The 26,762-nt window shown below is 39.4% G+C and overlaps 1 protein-coding gene across 3 annotated transcripts in view; it reads right to left on the reverse strand.

Annotated features, from left to right (window-relative positions):
* LOC306898588 (zinc transporter ZIP10-like) overlaps positions 1-24,764 on the reverse strand; it is a 29,270-nt gene extending 4,506 nt beyond the window's left edge. Inside the window, exons 1-8 of one of the 3 annotated variants that reach the window (XM_079464197.1) lie at positions 22,539-22,800; positions 3,298-4,443; positions 3,052-3,226; positions 2,767-2,942; positions 1,961-2,134; positions 1,609-1,729; positions 1,130-1,435; positions 961-1,041 (exon numbers count right to left, since the gene is read on the reverse strand). In XM_079464197.1, coding sequence (XP_079320323.1) covers positions 961-1,041; positions 1,130-1,435; positions 1,609-1,729; positions 1,961-2,134; positions 2,767-2,942; positions 3,052-3,226; positions 3,298-4,422 — 2,158 coding nt within the window. In that variant the 5' untranslated portion in view covers positions 4,423-4,443; positions 22,539-22,800. Of the gene's footprint in view, positions 1-960; positions 1,042-1,129; positions 1,436-1,608; positions 1,730-1,960; positions 2,135-2,766; positions 2,943-3,051; positions 3,227-3,297; positions 4,444-5,328; positions 5,444-22,538; positions 22,801-24,704 lie in introns of those variants that run through there. The other 2 variants (XM_079464196.1, XM_079464198.1) reach the window with 2 other exon arrangements.
* Positions 24,765-26,762: the final 1,998 nt, after the last annotated feature.

A 26,762-nucleotide genomic window follows, 5' to 3' on the forward strand; every position in this document is an offset into this window, starting at 1 on the left:
GCTTCATAGGTGGGGATTATGCTAATTATGAATAAGTACATGTTTCAATAATTGAATGGCACATTTGCATGTTTAACTTTCAATGATGCACCGATACTCAATTTCTCCACCGATAGCCAAGTATTGATATCTGCCCGATGCTATGGTGGTTATATTAACTTGTTTTTATTGCATTTTCCTGTTCTGTTTTGATTGACAGGACATATCCACCCTGATCATTGGATGTTTCTAAAATTATAAACGATTTTTTGCTGATAAATAGATGCATCTTTAGTTTTTATATTATTAAACATTTCTTTGCAATATAACTTTTGAAAACACCGATCTATTTAATCTACATCTATATTAAAATTCATCAATATTTCTCAGGGCATACAATGTGAGATTTAGATTAGAAACTAATTTGTAAGATTTCAAGGCATGTTAGCTTCATTTTAGCTTTTATTTGCTTTAGTTAAGTGAGAGAGAGGACAGGAAGCGAAGTGGGAGAGAGAAGGGGCTCGGTTCGGGAAAGGACCACGAGACGGGAATCGAACCTGGGTCGCCCGATGTGGAACCGCATCACATGTCGGAGCACTGCCCATGAGGCTATCGGCTCTGACAATTTGAAACTATTTTTAGGGCGTATAACTCTTTTGAGTCAGGCCAAATTTTTAGCTTGTTTGTCATCCAGTGTACAGGGGGATATGAGAGGCGATTAACCTCTCCTGACAAGCAACGGGGGGTGGGATGAACTTCAGACATGACAAATGACGCCCCTGGTGGGGGTATTGCACAGCTGAAGCAGTTCCGTCACAGCTTCCTAAACGGACTGTATCACGTGAGGCCATAAATTGTGAGCTTTGGCTTTTTTTTACTTTCTACAGTGAGAGACCTCCATGTCCATGTCTTTTCTACAGACATTTTTTTGCCAGGTTCCAAGATGAAAAGTATATCATTCAAACATTTTAAGACACTTACCCAGTTCATGGGGCAGTTCATGACAGAAAACCGCCACTGATGTACTTATACCGCCTGTTATATTAGCACTAAAAGCAGCACCTGCAGAAGAGAAACCCTTCTGTCAAACAGACAAATTCATCTAAATTAATGTGGTTATGGATTCATTGCTCAATGTACACAAACTGACCAATAGCAAGTCCATCACTGAAGTTATGCATGCCGTCACCCATGATGACCATCCATGCTATGCTGGCGATCCCAGCATCCTTCATCTCCTGGTCAGAATGGCAGTGTCCGTGGTGTGAATGACCGTGGCCGTGTTCATGCTTTTTTGTCTTGCCCTTTGGTCCACTGTCTTCCTCAGATTTTCCTGCTGCCTTGTAGGGGGGATCAGAATCTGAGATGTCTATCTGCATCTTGTTGGGAGAGTCTAGAGGCTGTAACTCTGTCAGCTGTGTATCATTGTGTCCGGCTTCACATGTTGAACCCTCTCCTGCAAAATGGAAATGTTGCTCCTAAATATTATTTCTGCATTAAGTATGCTTACAGAGATTCGGATGTTCTTATAGTATTTGGGAATGGGATATAAAGTATATAAGCTGAGACTCTAAATGAGCTCCAAGATATTCACATTTAAAAAAAATTGAAATAAAGGTATGGACTCACCCTCAGCTATAGGTTTCAGATGGAGCCACTCAGCATCCGAACGCCTGTTGAGTTTGTGGTCTGACAATTTCCTGCCAATCTTTGCCTGTTCTCCTTTCTTCTTCCTCTGGCAGATGCTTCCCTGTGAAAACACACGAAGGTGCTTAGAACCCTTAGATTCTGAGAATAAAAAGCTACACTTGTTTGGCAGCGCTGCCTCTAAAACCTCCACCTTCTTCAGCAATTATGAATTACATTTTAGGTGTGTTCAGAACAACCTCTCTGAAACAGCTTCCTTGCCATTTTAGGTTGTTTTGTGAAACTTTTAATACTTCTAATGCACTTTTCCTGTGTTTACAGCGTTGTCTCTTACCCTTTGGTCTCTGTAGTGTTTGAACATGCCAATGCAGTGTTCAATGATGAAAAGGAGGTAGATTCCTGCTAGCGCTGTCAGTCCTTTCCAAACACCGTCAAACTTTATCAGAAAATCCTCCTCATGTTCATGCTCGGTGTTGATTCCGTGACTGTGATCGTGGCCCTCTTGAGACTGTAAGTGTATTGAAATGTTTTAACAAGAAAGCTTAATGTGCAATTGAAAAATACAGCCACAGAGAAAAATAAAGGGAAAGTTAAAAAAAAGTTTTTCTGAATTTACCATTTACTATCTTTGGGTAAAACAAACATTATTGTTTCATGCTGTTAACTACTAACAATATTTCTACCAAATTTCAAGTTAAACTATTGTTTTGATGAAAATGAAAACTGGAGAAACAGGTCAAAATAACCTTTTACACGTATTTATTTTCAGATCTCAATTACTAATAACAAGTTCATATTCACTTTTAAGCAATACACTGTATTATTTCTACACCAATTTAGCAAAACTTCTAAAATGATTTTTGTGTGAAAACCTTGATCTATATCACAGTTTTCATGTGTCTTGTCATGCTGCCATAACATTGCTGTTGGATGACTTTGTCACTCCTGAGATTTGATTTGGTCTCTTAATTTTGTCTGCGTCTATATAGACTCCAGCTATAAAACAAACATCTGAGATGGCATTAAATTTGAGTAAATTATGACACAATTATCATATTGGGAAACTTCCAAAAACCAACAGTAAGCTCCATGATCTCTAGTTTACACTACCAAGCCTGCTATGTTTGCCCCTAAACTTACATGAGGCAGTAGATGCAGTAAAGCATCACCGCTTAGGGTTCCCACAGCCAGCGCCACCAGGAAGGTCAAGAGAAATTTAAAGCAGGACTGGTTGAGGATGGGCACCAGAATCACACCCAGCAGAGACAGCAGACTGATGATGGTGATGGACACGAAACCCCACATCCAGATCCACACTGCAAAAACATAAACAACACTTACTATACACAAAGATCATTCTAAAATAGATTTTAAAAGAGATTCACAGCTGAGCGAACAAACAATCGACAGAATTATTAAAGTCACCTGAAGATGCAGCTTCCTCTACTGTATTGGTCTCAACTTGATGGTAGTGAAGGATGCAGAAGCGTCTGTCGATCTGATAGAGGAGTGCTGGACATAAATACGTGAACTGCTCCGGGGAGATGAGAGACTCAGAGTTCAGTCCGTACTGGTTCAACAACTCTGTTAAATTCAAACACTGACAAAAAGAAAGAAATTATGCTTTGTCCTCATTTCATACAGTATTTGTACATTCAGGTTTAGGTATACCTCCTCGTGTTGGTGATGCACACCATGTGATTTATCCGAAGGATCCATCATCCCTCCCGGCACCTCTCTCTTTCCTCTGGGTGGCTCATCGAGGCTGTGTTCCCGACTGTTGTGTTCATGCTCATCTCCGCTGCTCTCGGACTCTGGTGAGCTGACGGCATGAGTAACACTGGAGGTCTTATTCCGTCCCCGGTGGTTTCTGGCTTTAGGTGGCCGTCTGTTTCTTCGGAGTTGAGTGTTGGGTGGCTCAGTCGTTGTTGAAGGCGTTACCGTAGTGTGCTGGAGATGAGGGTGAGGGTGCTTGTGATGATGGTGGTCATGGTGATGATGCTCATGCTTGTGGTCTTCACTGAGGTCATTGTTTTCTTGTGATGGTTCATGATGATGGTCGTAGTCATGATCCAGCTGGTCACTGTGATGTCCGTGACTGTACGTATGCGTGTGTGTGTGTGTGTGCTCGTGGTCATGCTTTTGAGGATCATGTCTGTGGATGTGTTCATGATCAGTGTCGTTTTCATGGTCATGATCCTCAGTTGTGTCGAGTCCATGCTCATGATCACCGTCTTTCTCATGATCGTGTTTCTCAAGTCCGCTCCTCGTGGTTCCTGTGTCAGCGCATGGTGTCTCCTCGACTAATGTGTGCTCTTCATTTTCGCCATGTGAGTGTTCGTGGTTCTTATGGGGCTTCTGGTGATGATGCGGATGCCCGGCCGAATGCGAGTGCCGGCCTTCCTGAACTTCTAGAATATCCAAATGGGCCATGTGATCGTGTCCTAGTTCTTCATGCTCGAGGCCCACAACTCGCACCTCTCCCAATCCCAAACTCAGCAGCAGACTCCGGAAGGCTTTAAAATCCAGACGGTCTTTCTTGCCGTACAGACAGAACAACCGCTGGATGTAGTAATGCTGCTCGTTCTCCGCAGACTCTCCGTGGTGCAACAACCGGTCCGATAAGCCATCGCAGGACGTCTCGGAAATCTGCAGGTCATTGTGGACGTGGTCATGGTCTTCGTGGCTGTGTCCGTGGTGATGGTGGGATCCTCCTTCGTGACAGTGACTGCAGTGATGGAACAGGAGGGTCAACACGCAGAGAAAGCAAAACCTGGTATGTGTGTGAACTCTCATCGTCTCCTCGCTTTGAAACCTCTACAAGAAACACAAATGAACAATGAGGCATTTAATTGTATTAATAATGAAAATTCTCTATCGGTTGCGTATTAACACATGACTTTGCCATTGAAAGGCCATGCTCTACCCCACTACCACTACACTATAGTTCTTTGTAGGACTCAGATAATCGCTTCTTTATTAAATTAATTTAAAAACGTGTGTTTTTATCCTTGGAGGCTTCTTACTGGAGGAAAAGCACTCAAGAATATGAATAGTCCCCAAACAAAAGCTACTGTGAGCCTGAAGGTGAAAATGTGATCACCCTGTTGCTAAATGTAATAAGAGATTTGAACATTGAAGTCTTTAAAGATTTGCATACAAATATATAAAAGTCATTTTTAATGGATTAACATTTGTTGTCTTTAACTTTAACAGTTTGCTGAACTTTTGCTGACAGAAATCTTGTCTGACAGTACCAGAAACATTTAATCTGAATAAAATCAGATACACTGATTGGAAAAGCGTCTGAAATCTATATTTTTATAAGGATATTTTGGAAAAATACATATTCCGTGAATTGTTTATGGCACAACTCTAAAGGCATTTATATGCGGTAGCGTGTAAACGTGAGGACTATATTGCAGTCATATAATCACTTATTAAACTTAACTTCCCTATTGGAAGAGATCACAAACCAAACAGTTGCAAGATTGAAAGTACATAAATGTGCCCTTGTGAGCAACAATAGACGCTAAAATACCCGTTTTCGCAAAAGTCGACTTGAATTCGCTCTTTGAAATGTTATATTAAGCTCAATTTAGCCCAGTCCATAAAAAAGACTTCATACGGTTCATCTAACACATAATAATCTTTTTTATCCACATGCTTCTGTAGTGAAAATATCCTGCGAGCAGTACTTACGGCAGGCTGTGCTCCTTCAGCGTATTAAAGTGTGTGAAATTTAACTGAAGCGTGAAGGCGGTCAAAACACACTTTAATTATGATCCCTCCTTTCCACAAGACGCTGTTTATAAACATGTGAATGAAGTGACCTTTGAACCTTACAGGAGATAGGGATGAGGCAGGAACTCAAAATCTTGCTTGAGCTGCTTCAATACGTTCTTTGTTGCTTAAATGACATCCAAAAAACGCCCAATCACCCTCTAAAAAAATCCTCAAAACTGGCAGTCATGTGCTGCAGGAATATCATGAGACAAATACTTGAGGGGAAATACTTTTTCCATCGATAAAAGGCATGTGAAATTCAACGTGTAAGTGACACGTTTTATAGTGGATTGTTTTGTCATCCTGTCACAATGTTATGGAGGCTTTATTAAGAGGTTGTAATGGAAGAAAGGGCACAGCGTGAACTGACTTGACCGCAAAACCAACAGCAAAGTGATGTTACTCATTTCACAAGACTAGAGGCCATTTAAAGGTGGGGTGTCTGATTTCTCTTAGCCGTTGTTGATGTTCAGATCGCCAGAACAAGCACACCCCACTTGTGCCGCACGATTAATCATATCGCAATCGCGATGTCAGGCTATGCGATTACATGACGGCAAAATGTTGCGATTATATTAAAGACAAAAAGTGCATTCGTGGACGTGACAAAACATCCATTCTAAGAGATATATGGCCATTTTCTATGCGATAAAAAAACCCGAGTCATCTTGTGTGGCGGTTAGCGCGTGTGTTTGGTCACGTGACATGCGGGGAGCAGTGTGGAGACGGGAGAAATGGATGCAGAGCTTGCCGACATTGAACTAGTGCTCAAAAAACTACTACCTCTGTTATTTGGCGATATTTGCAAAACTAAAGTTCTAAATAAAGAATGTTTTAGAAAGAGGATTCAACCAGTTGAGTACCAACCATTTAAAGTAACAACAAAGATTATAGAGGTTTCAATTTTACAGAGTGAACCACACATTTATATCCAGTTTCTTTTTCAAGAGAGTTCATACAAGTATAAATTACATCCTGCTTAAATGTCTGTTTGTTAGGATTATTTTCCTAAAAATGTGTACATCCATATTTATGTTCCATTTTTTTCATTTACCTGTACTTTTGAGAATATATATATATTTAAATTAATTTAATTCAGTAATACAAAGATGTTACTGTTATTTAATTTTATGACATTTTATTTTAATTTGAAAACTTCTTAATTCTAGTTGTTGTTGCTAGTTTGAACTGTATATCTCAGTTGAGAAATACAAATTTCATCATTTTCAGTTATCTGTGTTTGCATTGTCCTTGATATCAACTCATCAAGTTAACTCATTATACCCAGTTTATCGTAATCGCACATCACAATTTTTACCTCAATAATCGCACTGTGACATTTTCCTCAAATCGTGCAGCCCTACACCCCCATCTTTGAGACTTTGGAGGCGGAAAAATGGCAGATGTCTTGGCACATTTGATTGGTCACTTTTAACATCCAGTCACCTACCGAACTGTCTTACCTAATGATTAGTGTATTACTTTACCTTAGCTATGTGTTAGTAAGTGACATTTTGATTTCTTAAATCTGTCAACAAAATGTATGATTTATAATACAGTTAAACTTACATTTCATGTATAATCTATTAAAAAAAAGTTATTAAAAAAAGTTATGTCAAAAGTTGTCATTTCAGACCTATATGACATACTTTCCTATGCAGAACACATTTTGCAGTATGTTGGTAGCCAAACAGTGGTACCCATTGACTTGCATTGGTTTTGTTAATATATAATAGAAGTGAATGGGTACTGCCATTGCTCCGTTACCAACTTACTCCAAAATGTGTTCTGCATAGGAAAGTAAGTCAAATAGGTCTGAAATGACAAGAGGGTGAGTAAATGATGACAGAATTTAAATTTTTGGGTAACTATCCATTTAACCATAACTGTCTTTCTAACTATCACTTTAAAGCATTACAGCATCACATATAAAGTCTCTCGCATTATTTCACAAGTTTCCCCTTTTGTTTTTAAATTGTGAAGCACTAATATAAAAAATGTATATATCCTTAAAAAACATTATAATTTACATTACAAAAAGGCTGATCTTGCACAATGGACCGGTCATGCCAGCACATTGACATTAAATTTGAAGACGTTCGACAGTAATACATGCTGTACCAAACAGATTATACTCTGTTCTAGAACCTCTTGTCCTCAACTGGAGATTTACCGTCTGGATGGAGCCGTGCTGTGTGCATGCTGGGTTTTGTCTGAACTGTAACAGGTAGAGATGAACTGAAAACTCATGCATCACAGGGCAGCTGCTTCAACTCAACTGAGATTAAAACGCAGTTTGGTGTTTACGGAGTTGTGTTTACCCAGAGCCTTTACACACACAGATAGGCTGAGATCAGTACAGCCTCAGGGGCTTTAAGTCTCAGACAGATGCACAGAAGTAAAACCTGAACACTAAAGCTGTATGTTAACAGAGCTTGAACAGCAAAGCTTCACATGCAAATCAATGGAACTCCATTATCTACTCCATTACTGTCTGTAATGATCTTAGATTAACTTAAACCCTTTAACGGAGGCAAACGTAGACTACTCCATATGCAAATATCTGTTTTTAATTATTCATATCTCTAATACTGTAGCTCTGTATGCTATTACAGTGTTGCCATCTTTGCTCCCTGATCTGATATTTCTTTGGTTATTCTAAACTACAGAAATCTGGACAGAAAAATAAAAACATTTACAATAATAAAAGTGTACCATGGCTGTTTGCCAAATGGTACATAAATCATATATGCACTGATGGACGATGCATCCGATATTGACTCAATATTACATTTATATTTATTCATTTGGCAGACGCTTTTATCCAAAGCGACTTACAAGTAGTTTTTTACAGTGACACATTACTGCAGAGCAATCAGGGGTAAGGACACTTCAGTAATGGCCTGCTGGCACTGAGATTTGAACCGGCAACCTTCTGATCACAAGCCCAACGCTCTAACCCCCAGGCCACAACTGAATATATTATCAATATATAATATCGGATGCATCGTCCAACAGTGCATATTCATGAAATTTTTAACAGAGAAAATCGAAAACATTCGTGACAAAATTGTTAAAAACTCAACCTCCAAATCTGTCCTATGAATAAGCACCAACCATTGCTCCAAAACAAAGGCTCCAGCGTTTTTCACCTATAAAACAGGAAGATTTAATTCAACTTACTACAAGTTACTACAAGACAACCTGTCCTTTCGAAATCACATCTCAAATGTCACAAAAACAGCCTTTTTCCACCTAAGAAATGTTGCCAAGTTACGAAATATTCTGTGTGTTGCTGACGCGGAGAAGCTTATTCATCCATTTATGACCTCAAGACTTGACTACTGTAATGCTCTACTTAGTGGTTGTCCTGCATCATCAATAAACAAACTACAGTTAGTTCAGAATGCAGCTGCCAGAGTTCTAACTAGGGCTGTGCAATATGGAAAAAATAATCACATTGCGATTTTTATAAGCAATATTGCAATTGCGATTTTATTTGCGATTTTGGTAATTGTTTTACTTTTTCAAGCATGTAACATTCTAAATGTACCAGAAGTGCATAACAAAACATTCCACAGTGGAATAACATAGTATTAACAGTAATAGAACTTTAAATAAATGTCTTTAAAACAGACAACATAAAATAAATTCTGGTTAACTTACATACATTCCTAAAATAAACTTGTCACAAAAGTGTGATCTTCTGGAAAGAATGCTGTTTGCAAGCATCGACTTTCCATTTCAAAGTTGTCATTAATATAATGCACCGTTAAGCTCATATACGGCTCCATCGTTCTGCTGGACCACATATCTGTGGTATTGGCATGTTTACCTGCTTAAGTTCGCATTCAACGTCTGCCTTACATTTCTCATACACAATGGCGGTTCTACATTGAATTGCACCCCGGGCGAGAACACCTTTAAGCGCCCCAACACCCCCCCCCCCGAAAATTTAATAAATAAAAATAGAACACACACACAAAATTAAGATAAACCGTCATATTTTTTATAACAACATAGGTGAAAGAGAAAATTATATTTCTCAATTGCACAAATCTATTGTTTTTTTTTGTGCACCTGATGGCTTTGACCTTTTCCTGTCCATCTCTGTTTATTTGGCACTCGACAATCAACAGATTTCCCCCCCGCCCCCCAACACTGTCACTCAGGAAACGAGTCACGGCCATAATCGTTTTGTATTACTTAGTTTTTATTAGCCATTTCACACAATTCAGAAAAACAAAAATGTGCAGGAACTATAGGCCTGTATTCATTGCATTATGGATAAAATGTGCGATATTTGGAAGAAAGTCGAGGTGGTGTGTGACTGACTTTAGCCCACTAATTGAATTCGCGTCATGGGAGGGGCTTCTGCCGCTCGCTAAATCATGATCAATTTCTTCCAAATAACGCACATCTTCGGCGAATACCTGACAGACAAATAAAAATTAAAAAATGTTCTCTCAACAGGTAGTGGTCTAGCTTTTGTTGAAACTAGTAACTTTGTATATGCTCTTTGTATGACATAGGCTATCGCTTATTGCTCCCCGAACTCTTTGTAAGTCGCTTTGGATAAAAGCGTCTGCTAAATGACTAAATGTAAATGTTAATAATCACGGCACTACTAGAGCAAGCTCCTGATTAGCAAATGCTCAGATTTTTCAACTCAATCGCACCGCAAGTAGGTCAACGCGTCTTTGCATTGACTTAACATGTAAATCCCTCGCGCTTAACGCTTGTTCAAAACGCTCCAGAGTTTTCTTTTACTGCTCGTGCCGGTGCCGCCCCCCATGTGACATGGAAGAATTCCGCCCGGGCGATTGCCCGGTTCGCCCGTGCCTAAAACCGCTACTGCTCATACATTTCGGGAATAACAACTCGTGTGAAATGAGGGCAGCTGGTATATTTTGTAGAGTGTTTTTTATTTATCTTCGGAAACCGTCTTTACTGACGATGTACGCAGACATCATGTTTTTGCAAATGTGATAAGTGATCGCTTCGGTTATTTCTTTGTGGCGCTTTGAGCCTTTCTCATAAGGCGTGTCACGGAGAGGCCCGTGACTATACATGAACTATGCATGCACACTGACTCATTTCACACATGTTATATTGTAATGTGATTTTTGTGTTTAAATGTGAATATGTGAAGTTATGGACGTGTATACAGTGTTTATGATTTGGCTTAGTTGTATATTGTTATATTATTATTTGTTAAAGTGTTAAGTTAGTTAATTTAGTATTATTACCAGGGGAATGGTACGTTCCAGAGGGCGTGGCCTAGTAAAATGGCTGCTAAAAGCAGCATGGTTTTTGTCTCAGAAAGGGGTGTTTTTAGCTCAGTGATGGGCCAGTCAAGAGGATGGGAACACAGTGATGGATATATGCTTTGAGTGCATGGTGGGGTTGATTGCCTCCATGGTTACCTACCCAGCCTATATTAAGAGCTAACATTTTTTTGCTTTTGTATCATTTTTTACTTTTGAATCGGATTGCTATGTTTTGCTGCTCCATTAAAACTACCTGGGAATTGGATTACCGTCTATGGACATTTTTTAGGCCTCTCGCCGCTCGAGCAATCGCTCACATATGGTGTCAGAAGTGACGGAAAGAACCCACGAACACCCATCGGGTGTAAGAACTGTTGGAACAAACCCACAAGCATTGCATTGGTGTTCAAAGTGCAAGGGTAAGCCACGTTCACCACGGTTTATGGTTTTGGACTTTAAAATGCCACCTAAGACAAGAGGGCAACAAAAAGTCAATATGGACAGCGATATTGAGCAGAGTGGTCCTTCAGGAGGTGAAAATATGCAACAAGCGATAGAGAATCCCGGAACTACAGAAGGATCAGCGCTAGCTGCATTAGCAAACATGTTCCAGACCTTTCTGCAGCACCAGAAGGAAAGGGATGATCGGCAAGAAAGAGATTGTGGGCGAAGAGAACAACAATTCAAGGTTCTTACACATCAAGTCACGCAATTGCAAATGGATTTAGAAAACACCAGACAAGAATCTACAGGTGCGGAAAGAGTCGTTACTCGAGGCCTGGCTTCGGGACCTCAACTTACAAGACTTCAGGAGGATGATGACATCGAACAGTACTTGACAACATTTGAGAGAATGGCGGATGTCTACCAGTGGCCAAAAACGGACTGGGCCATTCATCTGGTTCCACTTCTCTCAGGTAAAGCAAGAGCTGCATTTGTTGCAATGTCGCCGCTCTATACTGGGGACTATAATAATGTTAAAGAGGCGATCCTGCGGAAATATGAGATTAGCGCCGAAACATATAGACTGAGATTTCGTTCATTGGATACCTTTCCGGGGGAATCACCAATGGAAATATATGTTCGTTTGAAGGACTTATTTTCCAAATGGGTGAACTTTGATACATGCGCTAAAGCAGACTTGAGAGAAACTTTGATTTTGGAACAGTACATGCGGATTCTATATCCAGAAATAAGGACTTGGGTTAAGGAGAGAAATCCTGCGACTGCTGAGGAAGCAGCTGCGTTGGTGGACACCTATATCTCGGCGAGGAACAGTACCACTGGGTCATTTCACTACGCGGGAAAACTGCAGTTTATTAGAGGTAAGTCTGGGGGGACAGGGGGTAGTTCGTACTCTCAAATGCAAACCCAGTTTTTAAAACCCAGCTACCCCAAGCCCACGCCACCTGTAGCAACACGTCAGCCTTTAGAAAAAACTGGTGTTGTTTGTTATAATTGTGCTCAGACAGGTCACATTAGTCCGCAGTGTCCTTTAAATAAGTCTAAGTTAGCTAGACTTTGCTATGTTCCTCCAGCTTTAATGCTACCTAGCGTAGATAAAGAGCCTACAATATCTGTTTTGTTGAATGGTAAGCCTGTGACAGCTTTCATAGATACAGGTTGTGCGCAGACGTTGGTACAGGCAAAGTATGTTCCGAGAGAATTGTGGACTGAAGAAAAAGTCTCAATATGTTGTGTGCACGGAGATAAAACACTGTTGCCTACTGCTGAGGTGTATATTGAAGTTGACGAACAGCCGTATCTCATGAAAGTGGGAATTGTAACAAAGTTGCCATATCCAGTACTGTTAGGTACAGACATGCCGATTTTAGCAGAGTTGGTTCAGAAAACTGCATGGTGTGGTGTTGTTACGAGAGCACAAGCACAGAAGGTACCTCAATGTTTAGAACCCCAAGATGTCACTAATAAATCTTTGCAAGAAATGCCATTTTTCACTGAACAGACAATAGGCGAAACAAACCTTACAAAGACTGAGAGATTAGAGAAGCGAAGAGAATGGGTTGCTAAGCTAATTAATACCTCAGAACAAGGTGATTTTGAACTGGAAGAGCCAGAGTCTGATGATTCCGATGTGAAGATTTCATGTGAGATAGGAAAGTTACAAGAGGATGATGTAACTTTGTTGCCATGTTTTGAGAAAGCTAGGAAAGCAGATGCTGATTTTCTGAGTGCAGATACTTTTTTCACGAAAGAAGGTCTCCTTTATAGACAATCAAAGGAAGATGGTACGCAGTTGGTTGTACCTAAGTGCTATCGCATGCAAGTTTTGGAACTTGGGCATTGTGTCCCATGGTCAGGTCATCTTGGTTTTATGAAAACCTTAATGAGAATTTCGAAAAGGTTTTATTGGCCAGGATTATATACCGAAGTCAATGAGTTTTGTAAAGCTTGTCCTGAGTGTCAGCTTACAGCAAGCAGATCACCTGCTATAGTGCCCCTTATACCTATTCCTGCAGTCACAGTACCCTTTGAAAGGATAGGAATTGATGTGGTTGGACCTGTTGAAAAGAGCCAAAAAGGGAACAGATTTATTCTGGTTATATGTGATTACGCAACCAGATACCCTGAGGCATATCCGTTAAGACAGGTTACAGCTAATCAAGTTGCATCTGCACTATTGCATTTTTTCTCACATGTGGGTATACCTAAAGAAGTTCTTACAGATCAAGCCACTAATTTCATGAGCCACACATTGCAACAGGTCTATCAATTGCTGGGTATTAAGAGAGTTCGTACTACTCCCTATCATCCCCAGACTGACGGGCTGGTGGAACGTTTTAATCAGACTTTGAAAAACATGTTGAGTAAGTTCATTTCAGAGACAGGCAAAGACTGGGACAAATGGCTGCCATATCTGCTATTTGCCTACCGTGAAGTGCCCCAAGCATCCACAGGGTTTTCTCCTTTTGAGTTGTTGTTTGCCCACCAGGTCAGAGGTCCTTTGGATGTATTAAGGGATAGCTGGGAAGCTAAAGACAAAAGCTGTAAGCAGAATATCTTATCCTACATAATCAAGATGAGAGAGGTGCTGCAACGTGTCACTTCCATTGCACATGAGAACCTGCAGCACGCTCAGCGGAAACAGAAATCCTGGTATGACAAGAAGGCCAGAACGAGAACATTTCAACCAGGTGACCAAGTGTTATTGTTGTTGCCAACCACAGAGAACAAGCTCCTGGCAAAATGGCAAGGTCCATTTATGGTAAAGAGGAAGGTCGGTCCAGTAACCTACGAGATCGAGATGCCAGCTAGACAAAAGCCACTCCAGATCTTTCACATTAATATGTTGAAGAAGTGGTATGAAGCTGCCCTACCAGAGTCAACAGCGGATGCTAGGAATCAACTGCTGGTGAGGTCTGTGAGAGAAGAGGATGAGGTGGAAGAGCAGTATCTGCCAGTTCAGCAAAGTGAATCATATTTGGATATACAACACCTCAACGCAGAGCAGAAACAACAGTTGCTAGCTATCATTCCTCCCAATCTGTTCCGTGATATACCCGGTAAAACAGATCTTGTACAGCATCATATCTACTTGAAAGACAAAAAGCCGATACATCAACCTATGTATAGAGTGCCTGAGAAACTTTTAACCACGTTGAAGCATGAGTTGACCACAATGCAGACTTTGGGTGTGATTGAGCCATCATCAAGTGAATGGAATAGCCCCATCGTTTTAGTTCCAAGGAAGGACGGAGCTCTGAGATTCTGCCTCGATTTTAGGAAGCTAAATTCAGTGAGTAAATTTGACCCGTACCCAATGCCTCGTGTAGACGAGCTCATTGAGAAACTTGGTAGCGCAAAGTATCTCACAACTTTGGACTTGTGCAAAGGTTACTGGCAGATCCCATTAAGCCCAGATTGCAAGGACTTAACAGCATTCAAAACACCTTTTGGACATTATCAATTTCAAGTCTTACCTTTCGGATTGCATGGAGCACCCGCAACATTCCAAAGAATGATTGACCAGATTCTCAGAGGTACTGAGCAATATGCAGCGGCGTACCTTGATGACATTGTCATCTTTAGTGTAAACTGGGAAGAGCACTTGTGTCATCTCACAGAAATTCTGAAGAGAATTTAAACAGCAGGACTTACTATCCGTTCGGATAAGTGTGCCATTGCCAAGCGGGAAACAACGTACCTAGGTCATATACTCGGATACGGAGTCGTTCGACCACAAGTTGGGAAGTTGGAAGCGATTATGCATGCTGAGCAACCTACCACTAAGAAGCAAGTACAATCATTTCTTGGATTAATTGGATGGTATCGACACTTTGTTCCTCACTTCTCTGCGAGGGCAGTGGCTCTCTCCACCCTCACAAAGAAGGACAAGCCCAATAGGGTCATATGGACTGTGGAGTGTGACACGGCTTTTAAAGACTTGAAAAGTGCTTTATGTTCTGAACCTATCTTGCAAAGCCCAAATTTCGATCTGCCATTTACAGTGCAGACTGATGCTTCGGAGTTCGGTCTAGGAGCCGTTCTTCTACAGAGTAATGCAGGTCACTTGAAACCCGTGGCCTACATCAGTAGAAAGCTTTTGCCTAGAGAGACAAAATACTCTACTGTAGAAAAAGAGTTTTTAGCTGTTAAATGGGCTCTTGACTCTTTAAAGTTTTATCTTTTGGGTCAGAAATTCACTCTTGAAACTGATCACAGGGCTTTAGCATGGCTGGGCCGTATGAAGGACTCTAATGCTCGCATCACTCGCTGGTTTTTGGCAGTACAACCTTTTGACTTTGAGGTCATATATAGGGCTGGTACTGAGAACTGCACAGCTGATTTCCTTTCGAGGACACCACGAAGGGTGTCCAAGAGAAGAGGGAGGAAATGTCACGGAGAGGCCCGTGACTATACATGAACTATGCATGCACACTGACTCATTTCACACATGTTATATTGTAATGTGATTTTTGTGTTTAAATGTGAATATGTGAAGTTATGGACGTGTATACAGTGTTTATGATTTGGCTTAGTTGTATATTGTTATATTATTATTTGTTAAAGTGTTAAGTTAGTTAATTTAGTATTATTACCAGGGGAATGGTACGTTCCAGAGGGCGTGGCCTAGTAAAATGGCTGCTAAAAGCAGCATGGTTTTTGTCTCAGAAAGGGGTGTTTTTAGCTCAGTGATGGGCCAGTCAAGAGGATGGGAACACAGTGATGGATATATGCTTTGAGTGCATGGTGGGGTTGATTGCCTCCATGGTTACCTACCCAGCCTATATTAAGAGCTAACATTTTTTTGCTTTTGTATCATTTTTTACTTTTGAATCGGATTGCTATGTTTTGCTGCTCCATTAAAACTACCTGGGAATTGGATTACCGTCTATGGACATTTTTTAGGCCTCTCGCCGCTCGAGCAATCGCTCACAAGGCGTTACAACTGCAAATGCTTCAACGATGGATACTTGTTCAGCCTGGATTTGGTGTGTGCTTTTGTTAGGTTCGACAGACTTTGTTGACATGCATTGATCATATAGTTTTTTATGCCGCTGTTTTAAGTGTTGGAACAGGTTTGTTGTATTGCCACGTTTCGTTGCAATAATCATTTCACAGGTCTTGCAGATTACCTTGCTCTCTGACACATCTTCTCTCCTAAATCCAAAATACTCCCATAGGACTGATGTTGAATTTCTTTTTGACAGCAAATCATTTTTATTCTGACCTGCATCCATATTTTATATCGATTCCTCCCGTTCGCCTATTCTGTTCTTGTCCCTCTCAGCTTTTTCCGTATTTTGCACAGTTCGCAGAGTGAGCTCTGATAGGTTAACATCTTGAACATGCGCACAACACAGTTTTAGTATTCTGAGTTATAAATTAATTAATAAAATCGCAGCTTTGTGCGGTTTAGAAATCGCATGTGCTCAAATCGCAATTTTTTTGCGATTGCGATTAATTGCACAGCCCTAGTTCTAACCAGGTCCAGAAAATACGATCACATAACCCCAATTTTATCAACCCTTCACTGGCTACGCATCTTTTCAGCCAAGCATTCACTTAATGCAAAATATGCTAAATAAACCACCAGGAGATGCTGACATTAGATATTATTTACTAGAATATATATAATTGAATTTATTATATAAAACACCATGTAGTGTGTTTTACCCTTTCTTGGGTTTTTCTTTTTTTCCTGTAAAGCTGCTTGGGAACAATGCAAATTGTGAAAAGCGCTATATAAATAAAATTGAATATTACAGTATTATTGCAACAAGAGAGAACTAAAGTAGAGAACTAAAGAAAGAAAACGAAAGGAAGGAAGAAAGAAAGAACGAAGAAAGAAAGAAGAAAGAAAAGGACGAAGGGAGAAAGAAAAGAAGGAATGAAAAAGAAAATGAAGGAAGAAAGAAATTAGTGTCATTTACATTCTTACAGCGGTAAATAATACAATGCCTGCTATGTAGGGCTGTAGTCAACCAAAGAAATGCTTAGTCGACCAAAGTCCTGTCCTGCGCAGCGATCAGTCGACTAAAAAAAAAAAAAATAATAAAAAAAAAAAAAAAAAAAAAAAAAAAGACGCGATGTTCCACAGTCTTGTCATCTTGTTTTGTAAAATGCAGCCAGACAAAAGATTTAGATTTCTTGGACATTTTGTCCACTAAAGCCAAAACAACTAGCGTTCTAACTGAATGAATACAGCAAAACTACCTATATTCCTTACTGAGCGCGAAGCAGCAGTGCAGCCATGCAGCCACACGTGGTTCCCGAGTGTTCAACGTGGTGCACTAAACTGTGGCGCTGTTACAAAATAGCCGAAATTAAAGTATTTAAAGTTGGGGATGAAACATAGGCTAATTAAATTTAGAATACAGTAGTATATAACTGCTTATAAAAGGAATAAATATCAAGGAGTAAATCAATGAAAATGTCTTCATTGGTAAAAAAAAAAAAAAAAAAAAAAAATAGGCAACTGGTCGACCAATGAGAATGTCAGTCGACCAAGACGGCATCGACCGATTAGTCGACTAAACGACTAAAGTTGACAGCCCTACTGCTATGAACTCTAAATGCCATGAGTGTCAATGTTTATTTAATGGTTTTATGTAACGCTTTATAGAGGTACAAATAAAGTCTTATTCATCATTATACATTATACAACTAAACCTCTGACAGAGAGGGAGAGAAAGAGCAAGCGCCCTTAAGATGCCTCATATGACTCTCACAAGACGTCTGCCTAGGCTGTGCATCTCTTGTAAGTCACGCATGAGTCCACCGCCGGTGAATTCCTCTGCTTACAACTGTGTGGTTATCCCAATAATCCTCTCCAATTCATTCTGTGGTTAATGTGGATTTTTATCACATCTAAAGACCAACAATATAATCTGGAGCTTGTTTAAGCCCCAGGTTGCAAAACCCCTTTAACTAATAAAAAAAGACACATCTCAACATTTTAAATTTCACTTTTTTCAAGTTGACATCTAACCTAGGAGTATAGGTCAGTGTGCAGTGATCTGCTCAGTAATGACACTCAAACTGTTATGAGAATAACATAAGAATTTCTCTGCACAAGCCTTTCTAGCTTTATTTAAGAAATTGGATTACTGCAACAGATTGTAGCATATACAGTATTCACACAAATGGCAATGCTAATCCGTTGGCGAAGTGTTTAATAACATTAAGAGTCAAGCTTTATAAATAAAGACAATCCTACAAACATACTGATTTCTTTCTATACGTGTATACAGTATGTATGTCAGGACAGGCCTTGAGGCATGAGAAATGAGCAGATGCTAAACACCAGATGGAAACTACACATTTGTAAAGAAATGGGAAAGAAAGCAGGAGATTCAGTGCAGTGGGTGAAGATTCCTTAACCAAATAAAGGTGTAAACCTTTCTAAATGGTTCATCAATAAATTATCAATAAAGTCCCTGTGAAAATAAGATGGTCCAGCTGTATAGGCTTTGCTGAAATGGGTGGGGTATGAAAAAATAAGGAACAAAGGCCTGATAAGCAGGACCTTCTTAACTCCAAACACACACACCTTCAAAATAAATAGACACTCCGAAGGTCCGGAACAGCAAGTCATTCGGTTCATGTTTATGAACAGTACCCTGAAGCACGGTACAAACGTGGTAAATGCTCACACTCAGAAAGTAGAAATGTAAGGTTGTCAGCCATCATATCAAACAAACCTGAATGTTTTTTCACACAAAACCAAGATGATTAACCTGTAACCTGACCATAAAATTGTATTTACATTTGTGTTTTGGTCATAAACTGGCCTTCATCTTCTAAACAACAAGTGAAACTGCTTTGATCACATGAAGCAAATAAACAGCACAGTGAATCGTTTACGTGACCTGTAATAACCTAGAACTATGTTTTTTGGTTTTAAAAGAACCAACAAATGTATGCACATTAAACACCCAAGCAAAACAGTGACAACTAAAACCAGTTCATTGAACACCCAAAACCCAAACAATGCAAGCAAAATCAGGCAACTAAAGCCAGTTCCAAAAGTACCAGCCCCAAAACAATCTGGTAAACCCCAAGTCTAGCCGTTCCTTGTTCGCTGCTCTCGCTCAAAAGTCTGATCTTCACACAATAAGGATAAGCTTTCAACAGTCTATACACTCTCTAATCTCACAGTAAAGTTCAGTCTAGTATATGTGGCTCTGCCTGCAGGTGCATCCGACAGCTTACCTCTTCTGTCCGAACAGGTCAAAAAGCAAATGCTCTTCTACAGCATTATGAATCAAGGTCTGGTGATTTAGTGTAGGAGGGAGGGTGGACTGGTGTACTGGACAAGTGTGTGTTTGTAGGTGGGTGGGGGTGGGTGTTGAGATCGGAGTTAATCAGCTCCTCAAATATCCATCAAATACAGAAACAAAAACTCCTTAAGCTTTGTTTGCCTAGTATGAGCATAAGGATGCATCAAAGAAAATCTGTTTTTGAGTTTGACTTCTGTGAACAGTCTACAGTTTACAGATCCAGGATATTAACTTTTGTGCAAAACAGATATTTTCTTTTCTACTCACTAATCTTTCAGAAAGCAAGAATACCCATACACTATTTTACACCAGACACATACCATGTGCTACCACTGTGCCTTACTACAGCCAACTTAGTGTAATTTAGCACAACACCTCTTTAAATTGGTTTCAAAGGTCAGACGCAGGGTTTAAGAATCAGTAAGAGAATCTGGCACTATATAAGTAATCGTCGGGCATTTTCCTTTTGTTGAGGGAGGAAAATACTTTGATGGTTGTAATTCAGGTTTTACCAGTAAGACTTTAGTCTGTAAAGTCTATCAGACTTGAGAGCTGTTATCCAGACGACCTACAGAGATAGAGCTGAGCCTTGTTCACATAGACACAAATGCGATAATGTATTTTAATGAGAACCCATTAAGCATTCAGTAATATTTTTGCCTACTGTGTGCAATAGTAAATTATAATAGATTGCACAAAACACTTGTCCATGGGCAAAACGATTTTGACTCTTCCCTATACATAGACCAAAGAACAAATAGGTCTCTATTAAGGGACGAGTCAAAACATATTCTGTTATCACGAGACCAGAATTTATCATTTAAAGTTATAATCACTCTTTCAGGTCTGTCTAAAGCCAGCACAACACAACTAATATCTTTGCATCACATGTGCAATGGCACCAGAAAGGGATGCGATAATATATACAAGTACACTGTATAGGTTATGTTTAGATAACATTGGTTGTGCATTATAGGAGGTCTCTACGATGCGATCAGATGTATGAGAACCGAGAAGTCTGTCTGATCACTTTAGTATTTTCAGAATGATGCCCCAGCACTAATAAAGTTCAGCGAATCCTTGAGGCCATATGTATCCCAGCAGAAACAGATATAAATTGAACAAACAAACACTTATATCAAAACAGTCGACGAGCTTCTGTGCCAAAAACGGAATTGACCCAGGGTTTTTTCTAGTCATTTTTTATCTTTATGAATTCTTAATGGTAGTTTAAAGAAGGTTGTTTAAGGAAAAATAAATAAGTAGCTAGAATGGATGCTGTACAGTCAGTCTAACTACCAACATTTAGCTCAGCATAAAACACGTTAAACTTCAATATGAACACTACAATATCTATAGATCTTAGATACGTTTTCATCGTAAAACAACCTAATTAAATTTCCCATAAACATGTACGCTTATGAAACATCAGTTGCACTAAAACCCCAGACTGTAAATATAATAAGTCTTATGCCTAATGAGACTCCACCCAGTGAGACATTGTTCCTTAATCTCTCAGTGTAAAACTGTACGCTTAGCTGCTCAGTACTGTATGTTCAGGCACCTATAGCTAATCATGTGAATAATCTTATGGATTATAAAATAAACTAGAAACTCCTTTATCCAATTCACATGATGAAATGCCAGACAGTATTTGCCAAAATCCTGTGTTATAAACACCAGCACAGAACCTGTGTGAGACGAGCACGAGGAGCCCAGATTGTGGCAGATATTTCCAGAACCTGAAATGCAGCCTTTTCTGGTTAAACCTGGAAGTTATAGTGACACACAGCAGCATCTCTGCTGACATGGCCACATGGTTTTTCTCAATTGCAATGTTTTCAAACGTTCTTGTTGCATGTGCTCTCATGACACCACCAGTTTAATTCATTATATCAATAACACGTAGACTCCTTGTACATGTAGTGTTGACAGATCCACATCTAAACTGTGGCTCATCTGACAACGTAAAACAATACGAAATCCAGCCAATGTATTTATTATTTTAAAGACACCAATATGTATTACTTGTAATTTATTATTGCATTTTCTTTGTGTCAAACATGTGGCCTTGACATTGCCAGGACTATGCACGAGTAACCTGTGCCTTTCTTTCCTAGCAGAGACTCTGGGAGAACATTCATCAGTTACTGTGGTTAACGTGGTTTCTGCAGGTGTGCACTGAACTGGAAGTCAGCATCACACTGCAGAAACGTCCCGCCATGATGGATTTCAGTCTATATGACGCACTTCCGGTACCAAGCTAGGAATCCTTAAACGCACTTGCATTAAACTACGTTCAATTTACTTCACATTTATTTGTAGAAACGTGTCCAATGCCATAACAACATACATAAAACGATAACTAAATAACTTTCTTTATACGAAGCTGTTCGCCTTGGTTTTAGTAATACAGAATGCAGGATGATCCTCAAACATTGACATGTTTGTACGGTCTTAAATTTAATGCATGTTATGCTGAAAAATACATTTAATAAAAAAAACACAAGACAAGTCTTATTGGGCATCAAGTAATTTAGTTCCGCATAAACTGTGCATTTAATAAACAAAAGCTCGCGCACTATACGTCTTTAATAAGTGATACACATGACAGATCTGCAGTATATGGAGAAACCAGCACAACAGGAACATTTGGTTTCCCAAATAATGATCTCAAGCCGAAACCTGCACGAGTTATTCATCTCAGGACTAATGTAACACTCTGAACTTCCTAAATTGACTAACGCTAATCCTGAACCCAGAACAAGCGATTACACCCCAAAGCGTTTCTCAAAAAGCACATGGGATGAACAATATTAATACACGTAAACTGCATCACCACTGTTCGCACATATAAACACATTTATGTCACACATTAAAGCGCAGTTTAACGAGCGGCCGCTATAAACGGCGAAACTGCCGGAAAGATTATAAATCGAGAAAACAGCGGCTAACACGGCTAGCGCCAATGACCAAGAAATCAATAATAACTAAAAAGCTTGCTATGTATTATCCTAACGTTAAACCCCTGCTCTCGTGTGCCCATCTGAAGCAGTTCGGGTCCATGTTGTGGGAGTGTGTGTGAAAACAAAGCCGGTTTTATATAGTTTACCTCACTCGAGTGCCGTGTGCATCTCCTCTCCGCTCGGTACTAAAACACTCACGCTGCGCACTGCACAAAACCCCGACCTCACTGCGGAAGCGCCATTCGTCAAGCTATTTACGTAGAGACACGTTTCGCTGCTTCACCGGGCGCCATGTTTTCAGTGTTGTGTTACGCACTTTACGCAACGTGGGAGAGCTTTGTGACGTGTGCTTCCGCTAGCCGAAAGGCCAGTCTGAGCTCGTGCCGGAGACCTGCGTAGCAGTCTGCCACATGCGTTTCATCACATTACATAAATGTTGGGATTCGGATTTGACTTTGTGGTATGTTATTAATTTACACGGGGTTCCCCTAAAATGTTTTGTTTAATCCACTAAATTATCATCAATATCAATTGTAATATGCAGATATCCTACTTAAAATCGGTACAAACATTAAAACTTGAAAACAAAAAATGGAACCCGTCATAAACCTGTAATTCCATTTTGGCGGCGTCTAGGGGTGATGTTGCGAATTGCGACCAACGGCTCACTCCACCCCTCCAAAATCTTCTTAAAGGGACAGTTCACACCCAAACAAAAAATCTATCATGAATTACACACTCTCTAGTTGTTCCAAACCTGTATACATGTCATTGTTTGGTCCAACACATAGAAAGATATTTGGAAGCATGCTTAACCAAACAGTTCTTGGACAGTTCCCATTGATACAATGGTAATCAAAAGTGCTCCAGAACTGTTTTCTTCAAAAAAAATTATTTTGCGTTCAACAGAACATTATCAAGTAGTTTTTCCTACTATGGTAGTTGATAATGGGGTCCAAGAACTGTTTGGTTACAAGCATTCTTCCAAATATATTTCTCTGTGTTTATACAGATTGGAACAACTAGAAGGTGAGAAAATGATGACAGATTTTCTTTGAAACTATGAACTGTCCTTTTAAAAATTTCTAATACCACCTTTAACAAATATTCAACATTTCTTAATTCCGCAAGCTTGCGGAAAGTGTTAAAAACAAATTCCATTTCACAGCTTTATGAATGAGGATGCAAATCTTGAGAGAGAGCAATACTGCAAATTTACTTAAGTAATATAACATTATTTAAAAATACAAGTTTCCATACATAATAAACTAATAATTATTGACGTGTCTGACCTAAAACGTTGAGACACAATAGTCTTCTTAGCTAGTAAGTTTAGGCCTCCTTTGGCAGCAAAAATATCTTATAATGCAAATATTCTTCCGTCAAAGTGTGGACTAGTGAATCTATACAACAGAAATCACCCCCAAAGGCGCAGTCTTGTCTTTCTGTAATAACATTAACAGGGAAGTGCAATGTGTGCTGAGCCTAAAGATATTCTGAGAATATTAGATTCTACAGTGTTGCGTAATGTTCTTCAGCCTTATGGATAGTTTCAGTTTAAGTTGTTTCTTTTTTATGAGCCAAATGATATTAAAGCAATAAAAATATTCATTTATATTAAGACAATGTTTAATTCATTTTGTGTGTATGCATATTTATTCATGCACAGGGTATAATGGGCTTGTGATCAGAAGGTTGCCGGTTCGAATCTCAGTGCCAGCAGGTCATGACTGAAGGGCCCTTGAGCAAGACACCTTACCCCTGATTGCTCTGCAGTAATGTGCCACTGTAAAAAACTACTTTTAAAGTCGCTTTGGATAAAAGCGTCTGCCAAATGAATAAATGTAAATGTACTGCAGCCGGATCATCATTTTTTATTCTTCTGTTCAATTCAGGTAGCATGGGGATTTTTATCCTTGTGTGTTATGCACAAGTCCCAAAATGTGCCACAGCTTTTGCATCAGTTTGAAGAACAGACAGAATCGTGCGTTTGTGATATTGACTTACTTGTGATACATAAAACATCATCTCAGACCTCGCGATTCAGTGTATTATAAATACTTGTGCGTTTAACCTTTCCCTCAGATACATCCACTGCAGGTAACTCAACAGCTGTGAGTAAACAGCTTGACTTTTCTTAAACATCTGCAAATGGAATCTTTATATAATATATTTAAGTTTTTAATATAATTTTTGCATTGCATAAAAGCTGGGATCATCATGTCAGCATGTGACTGACCATTTTAAACAATATAAAAAAACAGAGGTGAAAATGTGTTATTGCCTAGAAGCATTGTGTCAGTTTTACTCACCATATATTGGTTACATACAGCTGGCATGCCGTTGGCACGTTTAAATGTTAACATGCAACAGTTGACATATTTAACTATTAAGTAACAACACTGCACATCAGCTTAACTTGCCCGTTCTTCTTCCTTTTCGCTCAGTGTGTAAAACACGACGTGCCATCTGTTATTATTCTCTTGCAGCTCTTATCACTGTGGCCTGTTTTGTTGAAGTTGTTTCAAAGTGACCACACCTCAAACACGATATGAATCCATCAGCTCCCACAATAACAGAACATTCTCATACTCCAACCATGAACTCATGCAATATCATGCAATCTTAAAAGATTTAAATGTTTCAATAAAAACTCTTTCATCATTCACTCATCCTGTTTCAAAAGCTCTAAGGCATTTTTTTCTTCTCCAGAAGACAAAAGGAAATGATGTCATCAATACATCATTGGGTAAATGTAATGGGTAAATTTACCACAAATGACAGTACATTATGACTCAATTTATTGCTTATTAAAGCACCCATAACTGTCAAAATCCATATAAGGTGAATATTAATGAATCTAAAGAAAAAAAATCTTTTGAGTCAAACAGGTTACAAACACAGACAGAATTTCCATTTTAGGTGAACTTGTACTTTAGCTAGACAAGGCAGGAATTTTATTTTACTGTAATATTTGTATTATTTTTTTCATACAAAGTTCTATATATCTTGGCACAGCCGTGAGTAAAGTTAATGATTCCAGCATACATGTCATGCCACGTCCCTGATTACTGCCATCAGTTCTGCCTCTTTGTGAAATCTGTAATCATGACATGAAAGAATTGTCACAATGCTTTCCAGACAAAGACCCACAACGTGCCTTCTTGGTGCTTTTCTTCTTTCTCATTCATTTGATCCATCCAGCCATCAATCCATCTCTCTATAAATACTATTATGAATTTCCTACAAATTCAGCGCACCTTCTCAGTCTCTCGTTCCTGGCACAGAGATCAAATAAATATTCTGCAAAGAAGACAGAGGAACATCGAGCCGTTGCTGCTGTAATAAAAAGCAAGTCTATTCTTAACCTCTGTGAATCCCATTCCTATAAATGTGAACCATGGCAGTTAAGATGTCGCTCGCTTTTGATTCCTGACGGTCTTGTCAGCGGTTATATTCTGAGAATACATTATGCTTTATAGATCTTACATTCTGGTCTGAAATAGCCTTCGTCAAATCTTACGTTTCTCATGTGCTTTAGAGAGAAAAAAAAATGTTAAAGAGAAACAGGAGCAACTCACTCAAAGCTGGGGACACTGAAGTTCACGACGCTTAGAAAAGTTTCAAGGTAAAACTTTTTATTTAAAGAAATCTTTCTGGACTGGTGCTGAGAATAAACGCTGGTTTTTCTATCAGTCGTGTAAGAATGTCTTGTCAGCTGGCATTAATCCAGGTCATTCCCTATAGACACAGGTGACATGCCTCCTCACATAGCCCTGCATAGTCGACATCTGGATGACACCCATCATACGAATCTCCTGTCAGTTCCGGATGGCGGTTGACAGGTGAGAGTCATCTGAAAAATATTAAATAGTGTCTTTCCTTCGATTCCCTTTACTGTAAGACACCTGCAATACACTATTCTCCTCCAGAGATCACATGGAATTATTGATGAGCGCTGCCACTCAGCTACAGTGCATGTCCCACATGTCATTTTTCATTTCTTGTCTTGTTTGCTTCACACACGCATTCAACGATAAACCACAGGCCTTAAACAATTTTCACTGAAAAACTCACAATCTTTTATAAAAATTGACTGAATTCCAACTTAATCTTATAGCAATTCATAATATAGAAATAACTATTGTACGAGGTGACTATTTGTATGAATTCGTGTAAACTAATTTGTACTTTAGCGCCAGCGATGCTGGTTTAGGGGAGTTGCTTCAGTTTGGCTGACACAATCTCACAGTAAAAGCAAAACTATTTTACATGGTGGCGAATTTTGGCTAATTCGTATGAATTTGTACGATCTCATTCATACATTTTACTATGATTTGCTTTCGTGCCAGTGATGTTAGGTTTAGGGC

The sequence above is a fragment of the Barbatula barbatula genome (genome assembly GCF_947034865.1).
Source record: "Barbatula barbatula genome assembly, chromosome: 9".
Classification (NCBI taxonomy): Eukaryota; Metazoa; Chordata; class Actinopteri; order Cypriniformes; family Nemacheilidae; genus Barbatula; species Barbatula barbatula.